Raw genomic sequence first — 17739 nt, 5'->3', positions numbered from 1 at the left:
CAAGACAGGCTGAAGGCTCACTGCGCTTTGGGCTCCAGGCCTTTAACCTTCACTAGCCCTCACATTCTCTGCAGATGTGTAAGTGGAACGAAAACTAGCCTGTTGTGTGTCACATCCCCTCTACTGTTCCCAGCTGATGGCGATTCTCCTTTGGCTCAAGGGACGGGGCTTCGGTGGCATGAGCCAAATTCCATCCCCACCATCGCTGGCGCAGGGTGGAGCAGAGGCACGGGAGGGGATCAGCAGCCGGCGGGAAGTTAGAAAAGTTTATTTACAACAGGGATCATCACACAACACAGCAGAGCAACATCATGTAAGGGGATGGGGCGCACACAGGATCACAACACAAACACCTGCCGCCCACTGGGACGCTGAAAGGAACCAGATACCACTCAGGGGCCAGCACTGCCAGATTAACCGTGGATGCCGCTACTGTCTTGTTCATGGAGTGAACCGGAGAAGTGGGGGGACCAGATCCCATAGCAGACAGGGCTGCTGAGGCATGGGGCTTTTAGCTCTAACAGCTGAATGCCCAGTGCTGAGCTGGTCCAAAGCTCCTCCAGGCCCATCAACCAGGCAGGAGGCTTAGAGCAGCTGAGGGACCAATGGCCAAAGGTCTCCTGAAGCCCCGTATGCTGCCATGAAACCAGATGAGGGGGAGCACAGGGGACGCTCCCCCAGCCGCTCAGACACGGGAGATTTCACGCACCAACGTTAAAAGCAGTTCAAGCTGCTGGAACAGCCAGAGACTGAACACTAGCTCGCTCGTTTCACTGCCTCCAGGCACGACCAGCTCAAGGAGCCGGAGGCTGGTGCCTCTCCCTGCTCACTCTCTCCCGGGTGCTCAGATCAGGGGATTGAGCGCAGGGCAGCCTGCTCGCCTAGGCAGGCAAACTGGCCGCAAGGCATCCTACCCTCTCGGCTGCCGTGGTGGGACGTGGTTAGCTAGGAGCAGCTGGTGCAGGGAGAGGGCTTGGCAAGATCAGACCGTGCCACAGAAGCAGGTAAGTGCCGTCCCTGTCTGGAGCTTGCTTGGCCTGTGTGTTAAGAAGCTGCCCCCTTTCCCCCACCGATTGCAGGATTCCAGCTTCCCCACATCAGGCTGCTAAAACTGAGCTAAACAGGAGAGAGAAGGTGGAGTTGTGGGGGCTAGAAGAGGGTCCCATCAGCCTGTTGAGATCTCCATAGGACCCTCCACTCCGCAGTGGCCTTCCCCTTCCCAGAGGGGGTCAGAAATCCACAAGCCACAGTGGGGCAGGCGCCTCCTAGCTGCCACCAATGCGAAGGGAGTCACTCCCAGGAGGAAATGTCCCATGATCCTTTGCTCCTGGGCTACTTGGGTACAACTACAAAGCCACCTGCCTTCTGTCCAGCCCGTGGGGGTGGGGATTTCTGATGGGAACAAGCTATGGGGGAACTAAGATCCTGAGCCCCCACTCCCAAATATCCACCTTGCTAATCTTCTATTGTCCAGCCTGGAGTAGAGCCCTGTCCTGCCCAGAGACAGCAGGGCAAAGGGTCCCTGTGGGAGAGAGACGTCTTGGCTTGGTCCATGGGAGCACCAAGGGAGGGAGGGCTCCAAGGCCTGGTTGCTTGGCCCACCTCTCCAGGCCCCCCTGCAAGCAGTGTGGAGGGCTCCGAGCCTGGGCTGCGTGCCCGCCCTCCCCCTCTCAGACTCCACTGGCTACGTCCTGGTGTCCAGGTTGTTCATGTACTCCTGCAGGGCCTGCAGCCGGGCGTCGATCTCAGACAGGTCGGCCGACGGCTCATCATACAGGTTCTCTGTCAGAGGAGACGAGCATTCGTTGGCTGGGCCCTGCGATCACCGGGCCAGCCCCACACTCTAGTCCCCGGTCCCCTGGTGAGCCGGGACCATGAACGCCATAGCCTCAGGAGTGAGGAACTGCTCAACAGGGAACCTCTCTCCGGCCCTGTGAGCAATATCAGAGGGCTCAAGGCCAGGCAGAGGGAAGCTGGGTATGAGAGGGAACTTCTGAGGGAGGAAAGGTTTGGGGGAAGCCGGGGCACGTGTGCAGGGATCGAAGAAACCGTATCACAGAATATCAGGGTTGGAAGGGACCTCAGGAGGTCATCTAAGTCCAACCCCCTGCTCAAAGCAGGGCCAATCCCCAATTTTTGCCCCAGATCCCTAAATGGCCCCCTCAAGGATTGAACTCATAACCCTGGATTTAGCAGGCCAATGCTCAAACCACTGAGCTATCCCTCCCCCATAGTCTGCAGAGAACCGTGGGCTGCTCCAAAAGGATTTGCCTGCTGCTGAAATGCAGCCACCTCTGGGGTGGAGTGTGGCAGCTGTTTATATCGGGGGTGGGAGTGAAAGTAGCTTGTCCAGTTGACGCTCCAAGGCACATGGAATTTGGCAGCACTCTGGGGCTAGGAGTCCTGCTCATGGGAAAAGGGCCAGAGGCCTCCATAACCGTGGTGGGGACAAACTGAGTGAAACGAGGCATCCAGATGACAGGAAGTCTAAGCAGCAGGGCAACTGCTCGTGCCATGACGGGGCCCTGGGGTCAGCCCAGACTGCGAGGGGAGAGCACCCCCTGCTGAGCCCACACTCTGCAGCCCAGCCCAGTTCACCTTTATCCGCTCGCTTGCTCGCAGTGGGGGTGCTGGCCAGGCGTTTCCTGCGGCCGGCATCCGTTCGAGGAGCCTGCAGGGAGAGGAGAAAGCTGCAGGGTCGTCTCCCAGCTGATCCCCCACTCTCACCCCCACCCCGTCCCCGCCAGCGCCCCACTTCATCCAGGAATTACCAGGGCTGTCCGAGACAAAACCAAGCTGACTGGGGCAGAGTCCCGTTCCCTGCTGACGCATTTATTCCCAGGGTGCAGGGAAAACGGGACACCTGGGCTCTTGACCGCAGCCAGTCAGCGGCAGAGGTGGGAACAGCCTCCAGGTGTCCTGGCTCCCAGCCCCCCTGCTCAAACCACGAGACCCCACTCCCCTCCCAGAGCCAGGGATAGAACCCAGGAGTCCTGGTCCCCTGATCTAATCATGAGACCCCGCTCTCCTCCTATAGCTGAGGCTAGACCCCAGGAGACCAGGCACCCAACCCCCACTTTAACCACTCAGCCCCTCCCTCATCACAGCCCCTCCCCCTCCCAGATTCGCCCGGTGCTCTCTGACCTACTCCAGGTCATTTAGCACTGAAGGCAGAGGGACTGCCTTGTAGCAGCTGGGTGGGGAGGGAGACCCCAGCGCCCCCCACGGCCCCAGCCTCTCCTGACTGGCGGCGACTTGGAGCCCTGAGCTGGCTTCCTGCAGGAGGGAAAGGGAACCCGTTGTCTCCACGTCGCCCCCCTCTGGCTGGAGCATGCATGGAGCTGTGAGGAATCATGTCCTCAGCCAGAAGCTCTCAGCATGGGCTCCAGCATGGGCTTTGCCCCCACAGAGAACAGGCCACACCAGCCCCGGGGGCCCCCACCTTTGCCTCATGCACACAGGGATCTGGAGCAAGATGCCTGCTGCCCGGAGGGCCTGGGGGCTGCGGCACAGCCAGGGCGGCGCAATGGGGCCTGTGTCCCACCAGGCCCTGGCTTACCTCCCACCCAGGCTAGTTGAGAGGCGCCCTGACAGGGGACAAAGAAACACTTACCCCGGTGGGGCCGTTCCAGGAGGAGGAACTCAAGGGCTTCCTGCCTCTGGGTGCCCGCCGCCTGCCCCTGCCGGAGAGAGAAGGAAGAAGGCCGCGGTGATGGGGCAGCGCTCCACCAGTTAGCAGCCTGCAGCACCAGGCAGCAGCCGGCTCGGATCCCTGCTCCCGTGGCTAGCAGGGGTGCGCTGTGATGGAGAGGCCAGGCACTTGTCCCTGGGGGGAGTCGTGCCACTCAGACACCTCCCTATGCGGCACCAGGGCCCCACCGTGGCAGCTCCAGGGTAAGCCAGCTCCCGTACCCCCAGGCATCAATCTCTAGTCTCTGGCATCTCAGGAGTCCCCACAGCCACCAGCTCCCACCCGCCGGGAGGGCCTGGCCCAGCTTCCAAGAGAGGCCTCCAACTGTGGGTGCCCACCCTTGGCGCCCCTGAGCGTGGCGTGCTGAAGTGCTGAGTGGCCTGCGTGCTAGACGGAGGCAATGGGAGCTGCTGCTGCTCAACCCTCCAATAATCAGGCCCCAAAACAGAGATCACGTCTCAAAAGTTGGGTCAAAATGACTTGCCAAAGCAAGTAAGTGGCAGAGCTAGGATAGAACCCAGGGGTCCTGGCTTCCAGCCCCCCTGCTCTAACCACGAGATCCCACTCCCCTCCCAGAGCCAGGGAGAGAACCCAGCCCCCCTGCTCTCCCTGTCCCAGTAGCAGATTGTGATTTCGTTACCTTAGGGGTACCGGCTCGGAGTAATCATCCGCTTCGCTGCCCGAGCTTGCTGAAGAGCGCTGGCTGCGGAAGCTCTCCACTGTGAGAGTGAGAGACAGTAAAGGGGAACTCAGTCCTGGCAGGGGGATCTCCAGAGCCCAGCGTCCCTGCCCCCCAAACCCTCCCACACACACGCACTCCTACAACGCACCTCACTGGGGAAGTTCACGTCTAGCATGGGCTTTCCCAATACCTGCTCCAGCCTTTATCAGCTGGTCCCCGGAGAAGGGACACCCCAGGGGCTGGGAGATGTGGCCATGGGGCTCCCAGGCAGTGGCAAGCCCAGTGCAGTATCCCACCCCGGAGACATTCCTGGTCCCAGGACGTACCCGACGAGCTGCGACCGCGACTCCTGCCCAGGCTGTCTCTGCTGAAGGCTGCCAGGCCCCGGGAGTGGGAGCGGCCCCAGCTGCCGGGCGGTGCATCACCCGCGCCCCGCCGGATCCGTCGCTGGCTGCGCCCAAGGGAAGAGGGTTATGTGCAGAAGCCGGCATCTCGCGACCTGAAGCTTCCTTGCCAAAACGGGCTGCCTGCCCGTGAAATGCAGCCACCTCTGGGGTGCGGCAGGCACGCAGCTCGTGGCAGGAAGGGAAGGGGACCGCAGGGAAACAGAGGACTGGGACCCCGAAGCTGCCACCACGGCCCTTGCTAAACCAGCCGGAATCCTTAAATGGGCCCTGGGGCTCCAAGATCTCGGTGGGTTTCAGATGTCACATGGCGTTCCTGCCATTGGAGCCGTGTCAATGCCTCCAGATTAACCCTTGTGGCTCCCACACCCTGCCCTCCCCGAGGACGGCGGAAGGGCTCAGATTCGGGGGGGCAACGCCCACCAGAGCACTGGCAAGAGTCCACTTCCCAGGCAGCACAGGGGCCACTGAACGCAGCAGCTAGAGGTGGAAACCCGTGGCCCCGAACACCCCCCACCTCCACCCAGAAGATCAGGGTGTCCCTGGGGGGCGGGGACTTACTTTTTCAGTTCAGCCTCCTTCTGCTTCCGCTCTTTGGCCTTCACAAAGGCCGTGGGGTCGAAGCGTGGCGGCCGGGTGCCTGGGAAAGGGGAGACCGGCAGCGGGGTCAAGGGCGGGGGCTGCTGCTGCCACACCTGGGATCTGAGACGGGGGGAGGGAGGGGCTGCTGCCGCCTTGCCTGGGATCCAAGATGGGGGTGGGGTAGGGGTGCCAAGGGCAGGGGGTGTTGCTGCCACCCTTGAGATCTGATCACCCCGCAGTGCAGGGTGAGTAAACGAGAGCCCTGGGATGGTCTCCCTTCCCAGAATGGGCACAGCACGGGCAACAGCAGCCCTGCCCAACACAGTCCCCTCCCCACCTTGATGGGGCAAGACAGGTGTTTGGTCCCCCTGGTCTATTCAGCTCTTGGCTGAGGCTGCTGAGTGGGGCTGCCTGAGGTGGACCCCACGCCGGTTGGCTAGGAACTGGGCTGAGGCCCCAGGCCCCCAAATCTCATGTCACACTGGGGACCAAGGCCCAGCATGCTGGTCATCACAGTGAGAAGTGGCTCGGAACCAGCCACCTGGAGGAGAAAGGCTGGGTAGACCCTTCCCCACCCCTCCAAACTGTTCAGCGTTCAGCTGCAGGAACTGGGGGGGGAGGGGGATTGCTACCTCCCCCGCATCACTGCATGTGACCAAGGTTCTCACCTTGCTTGGAGACATCTCTGTCGGAGCGTGGGAAGGACAACCTAGGGTCCCCAGGCCCTGTGATCTGGGCAGGGGACCCGCCCAATGGCTCCTCTCCTACCCCCTCACCTGTGGGTGATGGTGACTGGCGAGGGAGTCGGGTCTGGCTCCCGCCACGCCCTTCTCTGGACGTGGAGCGTGGCCGGTTCACTGGCCAGGCCCCGCCACACTCCCGGGAGTTGGAGCGCTCCCTGGAGGTGGAGCGTCGCTCCTCTCGGGCCATGGCCGCAGCGCTGCTCCGGCCCGGGGCAGCGTGACTGAAGCCATGGGAGGACGCCGATCGGTTCTGAGGGGATGGGCCGGTGGGGGTTAAGCGCCTGGAAAAAAAGGAGGGAGCAGTCAAAGTCCTAGATGTGAAGAACAGACGGGCCTGTTCGGGTCATCCAATCTGGCCTCCTGCCTCACACTGGCCACAGAATCCCCCTAGGTATCCCTGCATCCAGCCCAGATCTGACAGTCGAGCCACAGCAGAGATATCCAATGTCAGCGAAAGTCTCCAAGCCCTGGAGCACTCCCTATCCCCATCACTGGGTCAGTGGTTCCAATGGTCAATTCCCCTCCCCGTTAAACACTGGCGCCTTATTCCAAGTCTGAATCTGCCTAGCTTCAGCTCCAGCCACTGATCTTGTTCTGCCTTTGTCTGCTGGACTGAAGAGCCTCCCCTCTCAGAAATTCCCCCCGTGCCACAGGTTCACTGCTCTGTGCCGGCAGCTCTCGCCAGCCCTAACAAACTCACTGCACAGACCAGATGATCTGTGTCTAAATGGTGCCATGGGAGGTATCACGCACAAACGGTAACACGCTGGTCCTGAAAACCAGGGCGTAGTGGGGGCACGAAGGGTTATCAAAGTGCATTAGATTTCCGAAAATGCGTTCGGCAAGCAACACATAAACCTAATCTGCCTTAGACAAAGGAACGTGTATTTGCTTGTCTGACCAGCCTGGTGGCCAGGCAAAGGCAACACACGGTCATTTACATATAAGGTAAACAAAGCTAACGAGCAGGAAGAAGACAGCCTGACACCTAGGCTCCAGCAGAGAAAGGGGTCTGGGCTTACTCGCGAACAGCACGTTTCCAAGGTTTACTGGGCTCTAACATGTGGGGGAGGGAACTCGGGAAGCCAGGCTGAAGGAAGACGGGTGAGAAAACGTCTTTGAACAAACATGTTGAAACGTCTTTGAACAAGTCTCTCATGGCTGAAGTTAGACTGAAGCCTTAGAATTGTATTCTTCTGTTTGGTTGTAACCATTTGTGTCTTTATGCCTTAGACTTGGTATCCCTTAAACTGGTGTCCTTTTCTTAATACACCCGTTTTATTTTTCCCATAACCCAGCTCAGAGCTTGGATTGAAACAGAGGATTTGTTAACCCCACTAAGGTAACAAGCGGCTGTGGATGGGCTCTTTAAAGGAGCAGCGAGCTTGGTACGGTTCTGTGAGCATGACAGTAAGGAGGAAGGGGGCACTGCAGAGAGACATCTCTGGGGAACTTGGGAATGGGGATCACTGGCAGGGCCCGGGTGAGTTTGCCGGCGGGGCAGACATGCCAGCGTGCCCGGGAGCTAACACAGTTTCGCAGCAGCAAAGCTCCCACTTGCTGAGGCCGAGAGGGGTAACACAGTAACTTACAGCTCTGGGAACCCCAGAGGCTTGTCACACCTGCCCAAGGAGGTGCTGACAAACTGGGATCGCGTCACCTCTGAACCATCTCGGGGATAAACTAAACAGATCCAGCACACAGCTCTCATGTTCACAGGCAGGTTTTCCAGCCCTCGGCTCGTCCTCATGGCTCCTTCTGAATCCTCTTTAATCCTTTCGGATGTGCGGACACCAGAACGGGACCCACGCTCCAGAGATGGGCTCGCTAATGCTGGATACAGACATGGCCCTGCCACCCCACTCCTCCTCAATATCCCCCCCCCTTAGACCACCAAGGGTCATGCTCCCCGCTTAGCCCCAGCATCGCCCTGGGAGCTCCTGGTTAGCTGGTTCCCACCATGGCCCCTTGATGCTTTTCAGAGTGACTGCTTTCCAGGACACAATCCCCCAGCTCACAAACATGATCTACATTCTGTGTCCCTAGGTGCCATCAAAAAGATGCAGCCACCAGGGCTGGCTCTGCCCTGCAGAAGCCCCACTGACCCTTCAAGACAGCCGTGACTAAGGACTGATGTCCCCCATCCTCCTTACCCTGTCCCCTAGCAGGAGATCTCATGCATCAGAACATATTACAATCCCTGCAGAGTACGGGAAGCAATCTTCCAGCATCGCACAACTGGCCAGACGCATTATGGGGGTTTGATCCTTCCTCTGTAGCATCAGCGATCCACTAATACCAGGGGACCAGTATTTAAAGCCAGTGGGCAAAACCTGGGTTCGAGTATCAACAGAGGGGCCGGGATCCTTAGACAGGTGAATGAAAAGCATCTCCTTCAACCTCGCCTAGGGTCCTGATCCAGCCTAGAGCAGCTGGTGTCACTCACCCTTTCTTGTATAAGGCCAGCTCATTGGTCAGACTCTTCACTCGGACCCGGAGGCTCCTCTCCGATGCTTTCACCTCCGCCAGCTGCAAGGAAGGGGAAGAAATCTCATTTCTTCAGCTGCTGGACATGCTCTGGAACGGGCCCACGAAATCGACCCAAAAGACAGTCTTGCAGCGCAGACAGACAATGGAATCTGGGCAGGGCTACATGATTGCCAGCAACATTCCCCTTCACTTCCTGCCCTGAACTGGGGTGCTATGGTGTTGTGTTAAACAGCTGCCATGGTCCACCCCAGAGGTGGCTGCATTTCAGTGGTGGGCAAGTGAGCCCTGTATAGAGAGTCAAGGGCTTTGGAATTGTCGGGTATACGGTGCTATGTAAGATCTCAGGGTAATAATTATTACTAGGGCTGTCAAACAATTTATCGAAGTTTTAATCCCACTGTTAAACAATAATAGAATACCATTTATTTAAATATTTGTGGATGTTTTCTACATTTTCAAATATATTGATTTCAGTTACAGCACAGAATACAAACACTTGATACTATTTTTTATTACAAATGTTTGAACTGTAAAAAAGATAACCGAGGCATGGAGAGTGGTAGCAACTTGCCTAAGGTCACACAATGAGTCAGTGGCAGAGTCAGGTTTAGAACCCAGGAGCCCTAGCTCCCAGCCCCCCTGCTCCAACCCCACTTCCCTCCCAGAGCTGGAGCTAGGACCCAGGAGTCCTAATTCCCAGCCCCCTGCTCTGACGACTAGACCCCACTCCCCTCCCATGCTGCTTCCACTAAGGAAGTTTCGTCTCTCCTTCAGATCTTCGCCTTTAGGAAGCTCTAGCTCCACAGCTGAGGAATTTGGAGTCCTGACTTCTCGTCTATGGGGGGCGATGTCACACCAGCACTGGGGGAAGGGCTGGAGGAAGAGAAAAGGGGCTGTCGCACCAGGAGGCGTGTGGGGAGGCCGTCACACCAGTGCCAGGTTGGGTGCGGGGCCCTACCTGGGCAATGCTGTTACACCATCACCTAAATGGGGACGGAGGGGGGGTTGCCCTGGTGCCAGGGCCCAGCCGAGGGGTTCACTACCCCACCTCGTCAGCCAGCTGCCGGTTCTCCTGCAGACGCTTGCTGGCCGCTCGCTGGTGCTTGGTTCGCTCCTTCAGCAGCTCCTCCTCCAGGCTCTGGACAATCTTCTTCAGGATCTTCACCTCCTTCCCGGCGCTGCTCTTGCTGGAGAACTTCAGCTCCTCCTGCAGCCTGAGCAGGGCCGACTCCACCTCCTGCTTCTCCTCCAGCACCCGGCCCAGCCTGAGGAGGCAGAGACATGCCCAGGCAGTGGTCAGGGGGCGCAGCGGCTCGCAGGGCAGAGAAGGAGGCAGGGGATCAGCACTGCCAGTAGGAGGCGCTGTGACACATGACGCTTACTGTACATAGCGAATCCCCTCATGGCAGCAGACCTCAGAGCACTGGACAAACATTAATTCACACTTAGGTCCCGTTTTACAGAGGGGAAACTGAGTCACGGAGAGACGTGGTTTACTCCAGGTCACCCAGTGAGTCAGTGGCAGAGCCCAGAACAGAACCCAGGAGTCCTGGCTCCCAGGCCCTCTGTAGTAATACCCAGACCTCTCTCCTCCCTTAGTGTCAGTCTGAAGCATGGAGCTGGTATTCTCATTTGCATAGTGGATCGGCTGGGACAGCTGACTGTGCCCCAAGTCGTCCACAGGGGCAGCTGCACGAGACAGCCTGGGGGGAGGAATCAGCTCAACGCCGAGGCTCCCGTCACCCTGTCCCTCCCCTCACTCACTCATCCCGCAGCCGGCGGATCTCCGCATCCCGGAAATCCCTGCCTGGTTTGGCCTTCAGCACAGCCAGCTCCTCCTTCAGCTCCCTGATGACCTTCTGCAGCGCTACAGGGTCTGGCTTGCCCACATAGGGCAACGGGAGGGGGTAGTGGATCCTGTGGAAAAGCAAGAGGCAGGGGCAGCTGGGATCAGCACGTGCCCTGAGGTTGCTACAGTCACATGGCTACACATCCCCCTCTATCACCCCTCCCCTCCAGTTAGATTAATAGCTAGAATTAATTAGACTAGAAGATCACAGAGGTCCCTTCTGCTATTAATCTGACCCCCTAGTTAACCCAGCCAGAGAGACCTGCCCTGAATTAATTCCGCTTTGAGCTAGAGCAGATCTCTCTGACAAACATCCAACTGTGATTGAAAATTGCCAGGGATGGAGACTCCACCATGACCCTTGCCAAACTGTTCCAATGGCTAATTACGGTTAACAGCCTGAATTTCCAGCCTGAATTTGTCTAGCTTCAGCTTCCAGCCACTGGATCCTGTAAGACCTCAGTCTGCTACCTTGAAGAGTCCTGAACAAATATTTGTTCCCCAGGTAGGTACCGATAAGACTGGGATCAAGTCACCATTAACCTTCTCTTTGTTAGGCTAAACAGATGGAGCTCCTGGAGTCTCTCACTATAAGGCAGGGTTTCTAAGCCTTCAGTCATTCTTGTGGCTCTTCTCTGACCTCTCTCGATTTATCAACATCCTTCTCGAGTTGCGGACACCAGAGAGGGACATGGGATCCCAGCAGTGACCGCATCAGAGCTAAATCCAGAGGGAAAATACCCTCTCTGCTCCTACGTGAGATCCCCCTGGTGATGCAGCCCAGGACTGCGGCAGCCGTTTTGGCCAAGGTGTTGCACTGAGAGAGGCCTTCACCTGATGATCCACCACTAAGCCCAAGCTGCTGCTGTCTTCCTAGTCCACCCACCGCTCCGAGCTGCCCTTACCTGTCAAACTCGACGGAGTAGATGAGGATGAGATAGCGCTTGGAGCTCAGCAGCGAGGACTTGGAAGCAGAGGGCGCGTGCCTCGGGCCCACCCCAATCTTCCGGCTCCTCAGCGCCTCCAGGTCAGTGTAGGTGAGGAGGTCCAAGGTGACCGACTCGCTGCTCTGCGGGGGGGAGGGGGCAGGAGACGTGCTGACTCAGAGGGACGCACCAGCCCAGCCCTTCGTGCTGCACTCACAGTGAGGGAGGTGGTGGTGGGGATAGAGTGTGGCTGGCCATGGGGCTGCCCCGAAAGAGGACAGCTCCCACCATGCCACTCTGCACTAGAGCGAGTGACAGCAGTCCAGTGGGATGGGGTGGGCATGCGAGGCAGCTGGCTGTTACAGCCAGCTCCATTTTTCCACAGAACAGGAGGGACCCTTGGGCTCCTAGTGAGCTGTCCAGCGAGACCCGTGGCAGCCCAGATCCCCTTCTCCCATTGCCCTTGGGCCAGGTGCATGTGCCCCAGGGGAATGTTAGCCATGAGCTCTGCAGGCCTCACCTGGCTCAGGGCAGACTCCAGCATGCTGCAGAAGATCCCAAACTGCTTGAAGTTCCCGGTCTTGTGAGTTAAATCTTCAATGACTGGGAGCAAATGAAACAGGGAGAGACCCTTGTCAGGCAAGGTCAGGCTCAGCTCCCCCCAGGAGTCTGGGACTCCCAGCCCTCTGAGCGTATCACTGGACTGCACTTCTTCTGGGAACTGGAAGGAAACCCAAGAGTCCTAGACACTCCCCTGCTCTATCCACTAGACCCCACTCCCTCTCAGAGCTGGGGATAGAACCCAGGAGTCCTGGACTCCCAGCCCCCTGCTCTAACCACGACACCCCTCCCGCAGCTGGGGATAGAATCCAGGAGTCATAGAATCATAGAATATCAGGGTTGGAAGGGACCTCAGGAGGTCATCTATTCCATCCCCCTGCTCAAAGCAGGACCAATCCCCAATTTTTGCCCCAGATCCCTAAATGTCCCCTGGCCCTTGTTGCTCCCTCCCCCAGCTGATACAGCCCTCACAGGGGGTGACCCATGTAATGGGCTTGGCAGGACACTCACAGGCAGCATCAAACTCTCCTCTCCACTGATCGGTGGTGAGCCGGTCCTCCACTTCCACCTCCAGGACGCTCCCGTTCACGGTCATCCTCACAACGTGCTCCGTGCCGCGGAAGACGTAGTCAGCCTGAAGCCCCTGCAGCTTGGCCATGGTGAGCCCTCAGTGCTCTGGCCCTGCGTTCCCAGGCAACCCTGCGGCCGGAGAGGGAGTTCACAGGAATTGGGATTGACACTCAGGAGCCCGGGACTAGGATGGCAGGGGGCTGTGGGGTGGGAATGAGAAGCATGAGGAGAGTGGGGGGCGAAGCCCAAGGCTGCGGGTCAGCATTGTGGGGCATGGCAATGAAGGGAGCCCAGGGCTGGGATGCTAGGGGGAATGTGGGTCAGGATTGAAGGGCATGGAAGAGCTGTGTGTGGAGGGAGCCCAGGGTTTGGGCACAGGTGGCTGCAGATTGGGCCTGAGGGGCACTGGCAGAGCTCCGGGGGGGGGGGGGGGGGGAGGGGGAGCCCAAGGCTGGGACAGCAGCAATTGAGTCAGGGAACAGGGTCGGGACTGAGGGGCAGCAGTCCGTACAGCACCACGCTGCAAGTTACACTATCCCGTGGGAACGGATCAGATGTCAGGCCTAGCTGGGCCTGTGTGCCTGTCTCCTTCCTCTGTTAGTTCAGGACTTGCTCCAGCCACCCATGGCAGAGTACCCCATGCTGGGGAATTCCATCCCTCAGATCCAGAGCGCTTTCCGCAAAGACTCGGCCTGTTCAGATAACACACACGAGCCCCGGACTGTCCTGTCACTGGGCGTGTACAGCCTACTCCACTAACAAGGTGACCGTGATCCTTGGAAGTGTAAGCAGGGGAATAGCAAGGTGTAGAGTCTCTAGGTGATGTCTTTGGCTTTAGTCAAACCAAAAGGATGCTCACAAATTGGAGAGGGTTCAGAAGAGAGCTGCTGGACTGTTTCCAGATCTGGAGAAGCTGCCTCATAGCAAAAGATTAAGGGCTTCTCTGTGCAGGGACACTCACCGAAATAGCTCTTCTGGTGTAGTTATTTGAATATAAGTCTCCCCATCAACACTTTTGTTTCCAAAATACAAATGCCTTATTCCAATATATCTTAATCCACTCTTATTCCAGAATACGAGTGTCCACATGGGGATTTACACCAAAGTCACTACTCCAGAATCAGTATTTCAGTAAGTGCAGACAAACCCGAAGGAAGCTCAATCTGTTTAATCCAAGATTAAGCGGTGATTTGACCCTGGTGGTCGGCACCTCCAAGGGGAGGAGATCTCTGAGAGTAGGCAGCTCTTTATACCAGTTGACAAAGGCAGCCTGAGATCCAGTGGCTGAAGCTGGACAAATTCAGGCTAGAAATAAGGCACAATCTTTTAACAAGGAAGTTAACTACTCACTGGGACAACACACCCAGAGACAAGAGAGATTCTCCATCACTTGGGGTCCTTTAATCAAGCGTGGGTATCTTCTTGAAAGATCTGCTGTAGCTCACACCAAAATGGTGGACTTGATACAGAGATTACTGGGGGTGTGACGCTCCAGCTGGGGCTCGGCAGGAAGTCACACTGGATGAACAGAATGGTCCTTTCTGGCCACAAAAATCTACAATTCTGTTCACCAGCAGGATGCACAGGCCAAGCCCGTGAGCCGGCACAGCGACAATGTAGATTAGAACCACTGCGCACATGCGCCGGGGAGCAGAGTTCCCCGGCAGCACGCGCTGTAGCCCAGGCAGGCTCAGGTGTTTTTCAAACTGTGTTGTCTGACTGTACTACAGGTCCCACCGCTGGTCCTGGGAAGTGACAGCAATGGCAATGTTTGTCCAACCTGCTCTTACAAAGCTCTAATGATGGAGATTCCACAATCTCCCCAGGCAACTTATTCCAGTGCTTCACCACCCTGCAACACAGCCTGGTACAACTGCACTGACCCAATGCTCTAGGACAGAGGTTCTCAAACTGTGGTCTGCAAGCTCCATTCAAGTGGTTCATGGATAGTTCCCTCTAAGGTGCATGCCTGGGTGACTGCACACAAGAGAATGAAGGGTGGGGGAGAGAGGGAGAGACTTCTCTCCTTCCCAGCCCCAGCTCAGGGGCTGCTGTGGTGGGGGAGAGAGGGCAAGACCCCCCTCCTTCCCAGCCCCAGCTCGGGGGCTGCTGTGGTGGGGGAGAGAGGGCAAGATCCCCCTCCTTCCCAGCCCCAGCTTGGGGGCTGCTGTGGTGGGGGAAGAGGGCGAGACCCCCCTCCTTCCCAGCCCCAGCTCGGGGGCTGCTGTGGTGGGGGAAGAGGGCGAGACCCCCCTCCTTCCCAGCCCCAGCTCGGGGGCTGCTGTGGTGGGGGAAGAGGGCAAGACCCCCCTCCTTCCCAGCCCCAGCTCGGGGGCTGCTGTGGTGGGGGAAGAGGGCGAGACCCCCCTCCTTCCCAGCCCCAGCTCGGGGGCTGCTGTGGTGGGGGAGAGAGGGCACAGCCATCGCATTAGAAAGGTAAGACTACTGAGATTAAAATACGAGTTGGGTGCTTTTATTTGTAGAACCAAAAAACGTTAATTATTATTAAGGTTTTTTTAATATAGCACTTTTATCCAAAGCGCTTTACAATAATTAGCTAACGGTACAAACAACATTTGGGAAGATCTTTAAGTGCTCCACTGAGACCCGCAGCAATTTTCAAGTGGTCTGCGAAAAAAAAAGTTTGAGAACCACTGCTCTAGGGCCGAGCGAGTGGTTGGGTGCTTGCCGGGGCCGCTGTCCAGCTGGGAAAGCAGCAGTCCTGACAGGGCTATGCCAGAGGTTCCCAACTCTTTCCATACCAGAGTCCACCCTCCCAGTACAGCAAGGGCCAGAGCTCCCCACCCCCTGCCGCCTCTGCTCCCAGGAGGACAACCCTTGGAGGAAGCTGGCTGCAGCTTCTCCCAGCTGAGAACAGGCTGGCTGCATCCGAGCTGTAGCCGTGATGGCTCCACTCACTCTCAAAGCCAGGTACAGAGGCGGCAAGCAGGGCTGCTGCTGCCCCACCACTAGGTGTAGAGGGAGGCAAATGCCACCGCGGAAAGGGCAGAGCTGCTGCTCCGGGGCTGCCTCCTGGCTCCCACCAGCCCAGAGGGGATCCGCCACGCAGCACTGTCCCCCACCTGTCACACAGCTCCATCCTGACCCACACAGCTCATTTCTTAGTGGACATGACTAGGAAGGTGCATGGAAGGCCACAGTACAAACAGGGGCTTAACAAGCAGCGTGCTGGAGTCAGGATGTCTGTCATAGCTACGATACGCAGCACGCTGGTGCTACGGCCCATGGAAGAGATGAACCGGGAACGTTATACCTGGACAGAGCAGGCTGTATGGGGACCGGCTCCCCAAAAGTGACCGTGCTCATCCCGAAGCCTGTGACGCCGTGTACCGCTCTGAACGCAGGTGTTATTAGAGTTAGTAAAAATGTCGCAAAAAGAAAAGGAGGACTTGTGGCACCTTAGAGACTAACCAATTTATTTGAGCATGAGCTTTCGTGAGCTACAGCTCACTTCATCAGATGCATGCTGTGGAAAATACAGAAGATGTTCTTATACATACAAACCATGAAAAAATGGGTGTTTACCACCACAAAAGGTTTTCTCTCCCCCCACCCCTATTACCAGTAGGAGAGTGGGGTGGGGGAAGAGAAAACCTTTTGTAGTGGTAAACACCCATTTTTTCATGCTTTGTGTGTATAAAAAGATCTTCTATACTTTCCACAGTATGCATCCGATGAAGTGAGCTGTAGCTCACGAAAGCTCATGCTCAAATAAATTGGTTAGTCTCTAAGGTGCCACAAGTCCTCCTTTTCTTTTTGCGAATACAGACTAACACGGCTGCTCCTCTGAAACCAGTAAAAATGCCGTAGCAGGTGTAACTTTGGTGCGCCCTCTACCCACCCCCTTCATTTGCGTCTGATAAGCTCAGCATAGCTTCGCAGCAGGCCAAATAAAGGCACCTGAGTCGGACCAAGTTCTTGGGGAACCCCAACAATGGCAAATGTGGGGGCAGGTGGTCAACCCCCCCCCCAAAAAAACCCCACCCCTCACCCCTGGCTGCCCCAAACCCTGGTACCGTGGGGTGCGGAGAGGTGCTGGGTGAAGAACAGGGACTCTGGGGTGGGGGGATACCGGGCAGGGGAGCCCCATGGCAGGGAGGTGCACGGGGGGGGGGGGAGCAGCAATGGGGGACCCCATGGGAAGGGGTTTAGGGAAAGGGAAGCTAGGGGACAGGAAATAGCAATGCCCTCCCCCCCCCCCGGGCATGGAGGGAAACTCGGGGGGAGGAGGGGATCCGGAGGTCACAGACCAGGAGCGAGGTCACGTGCCAGGGAGTCCCCATGGGGGGGAGGGAGTTCCGGGGGGGGACGCTATGGGGGAGGGGGCACCAGGGGATCACGTGCCAGGGGATCCCCACGGGGGGAGGGGGTTCCGGGGGGCTCCCCCACGGGGGGAAGGGATGCAGGGGGATCACGTGCCAGGGGGTCCCCACGGGGGGAGGGGGTTCCGGGGGGCTCCCCCACGGGGGGAAGGGATGCAGGGGGATCTCGTGCCAGGGGATCCCCACGGGGGGAGGGGGTTCCGGGGGGCTCCCCCACGGGGGGAAGGGATGCAGGGGGATCTCGTGCCAGGGGATCCCCACGGGGGGAGGGGGTTCCGGGGGGCTCCCCCACGGGGGGAAGGGATGCAGGGGGATCTCGTGCCAGGGGATCCCCACGGGGGGAGGGGGTTCCGGGGGGCTCCCCCACGGGGGGAAGGGATGCAGGGGGATCACGTGCCAGGGGGTCCCCACGGGGGGGAGGGGTGCTGAGGGGGCACTATAGGGGAGGGGGCTCGGGCGATCACGTGCCTGGGGGAGTCTCCACGGAGGGGGCCGATACAGACCCGGGTCACTCACCGCCTCGGCCGCCGGCTCAGCCCAACCGCCGCCTCCCCTGACAGGACCCTGCCCCCCAGCCCCCCGCTCCGCTCCCATTGGCTGCCGACCAACTGCCGCCGGCTGGCCATTGGCTCGAAGCCTCTGTCTGTCACATGCAAGGCCCGCCTCCTCCGCCCAAGCCTGCGCGGCCACTGGTTTTCAGCGGCCGTCCATCAACCGCAGAACCCTTCCACCCCTCGCCGACTAACACTCAGAGTTTCCATTGGGTCCCCACTGGCTGCCAATCCCCCTCACAGTCCCGCCCACTCAGAACCCGCCTCTTTCATCGCCGTCAGTCCCAATGTAGTTTCTACTTCTCGGGAGCCGGGAGCCGCGGGGCGAGGGCCTCTAGTGGCTGCTC

General features: G+C 58.4%; 1 protein-coding gene across 5 annotated transcripts; it reads right to left on the bottom strand.

Moving 5' to 3' along the window:
• Positions 1-252: 252 nt before the first annotated feature.
• On the bottom strand, positions 253-17419 carry CCDC61 (coiled-coil domain containing 61). Of its 5 annotated transcripts, none has more exons than XM_075122419.1 (14): positions 17358-17419; positions 12439-12627; positions 11888-11970; positions 11347-11510; positions 10357-10509; positions 9641-9857; positions 8549-8631; positions 6136-6383; positions 5339-5417; positions 4700-4824; positions 4332-4410; positions 3614-3680; positions 2599-2671; positions 253-1782 (listed from the first exon to the last, which is right to left on the bottom strand). In XM_075122419.1, the coding sequence occupies exons 2-14, from the start codon at positions 12584-12586 to the stop codon at positions 1685-1687; spliced, it is 1617 nt and encodes a 538-aa protein (XP_074978520.1). In that variant the 5' UTR covers positions 12587-12627; positions 17358-17419; the 3' UTR covers positions 253-1684. The 5 variants fall into 5 exon arrangements, with proteins under 5 accessions (XP_074978520.1, XP_074978519.1, XP_074978522.1 ...); XM_075122418.1 differs by having other exon boundaries at positions 17310-17407; XM_075122421.1 differs by having other exon boundaries at positions 12439-12698; positions 17358-17389.
• Between the last annotated feature and the right edge of the window lie 320 nt (positions 17420-17739).

The sequence above is a fragment of the Caretta caretta genome, chromosome 23 (assembly GCF_965140235.1).
Source record: "Caretta caretta isolate rCarCar2 chromosome 23, rCarCar1.hap1, whole genome shotgun sequence".
NCBI lineage: Eukaryota > Metazoa > Chordata > Testudines > Cheloniidae > Caretta > Caretta caretta.
Note: the sequence above shows the minus strand (reverse complement) of the source record. Positions and strands in the feature narration are given on the sequence as shown.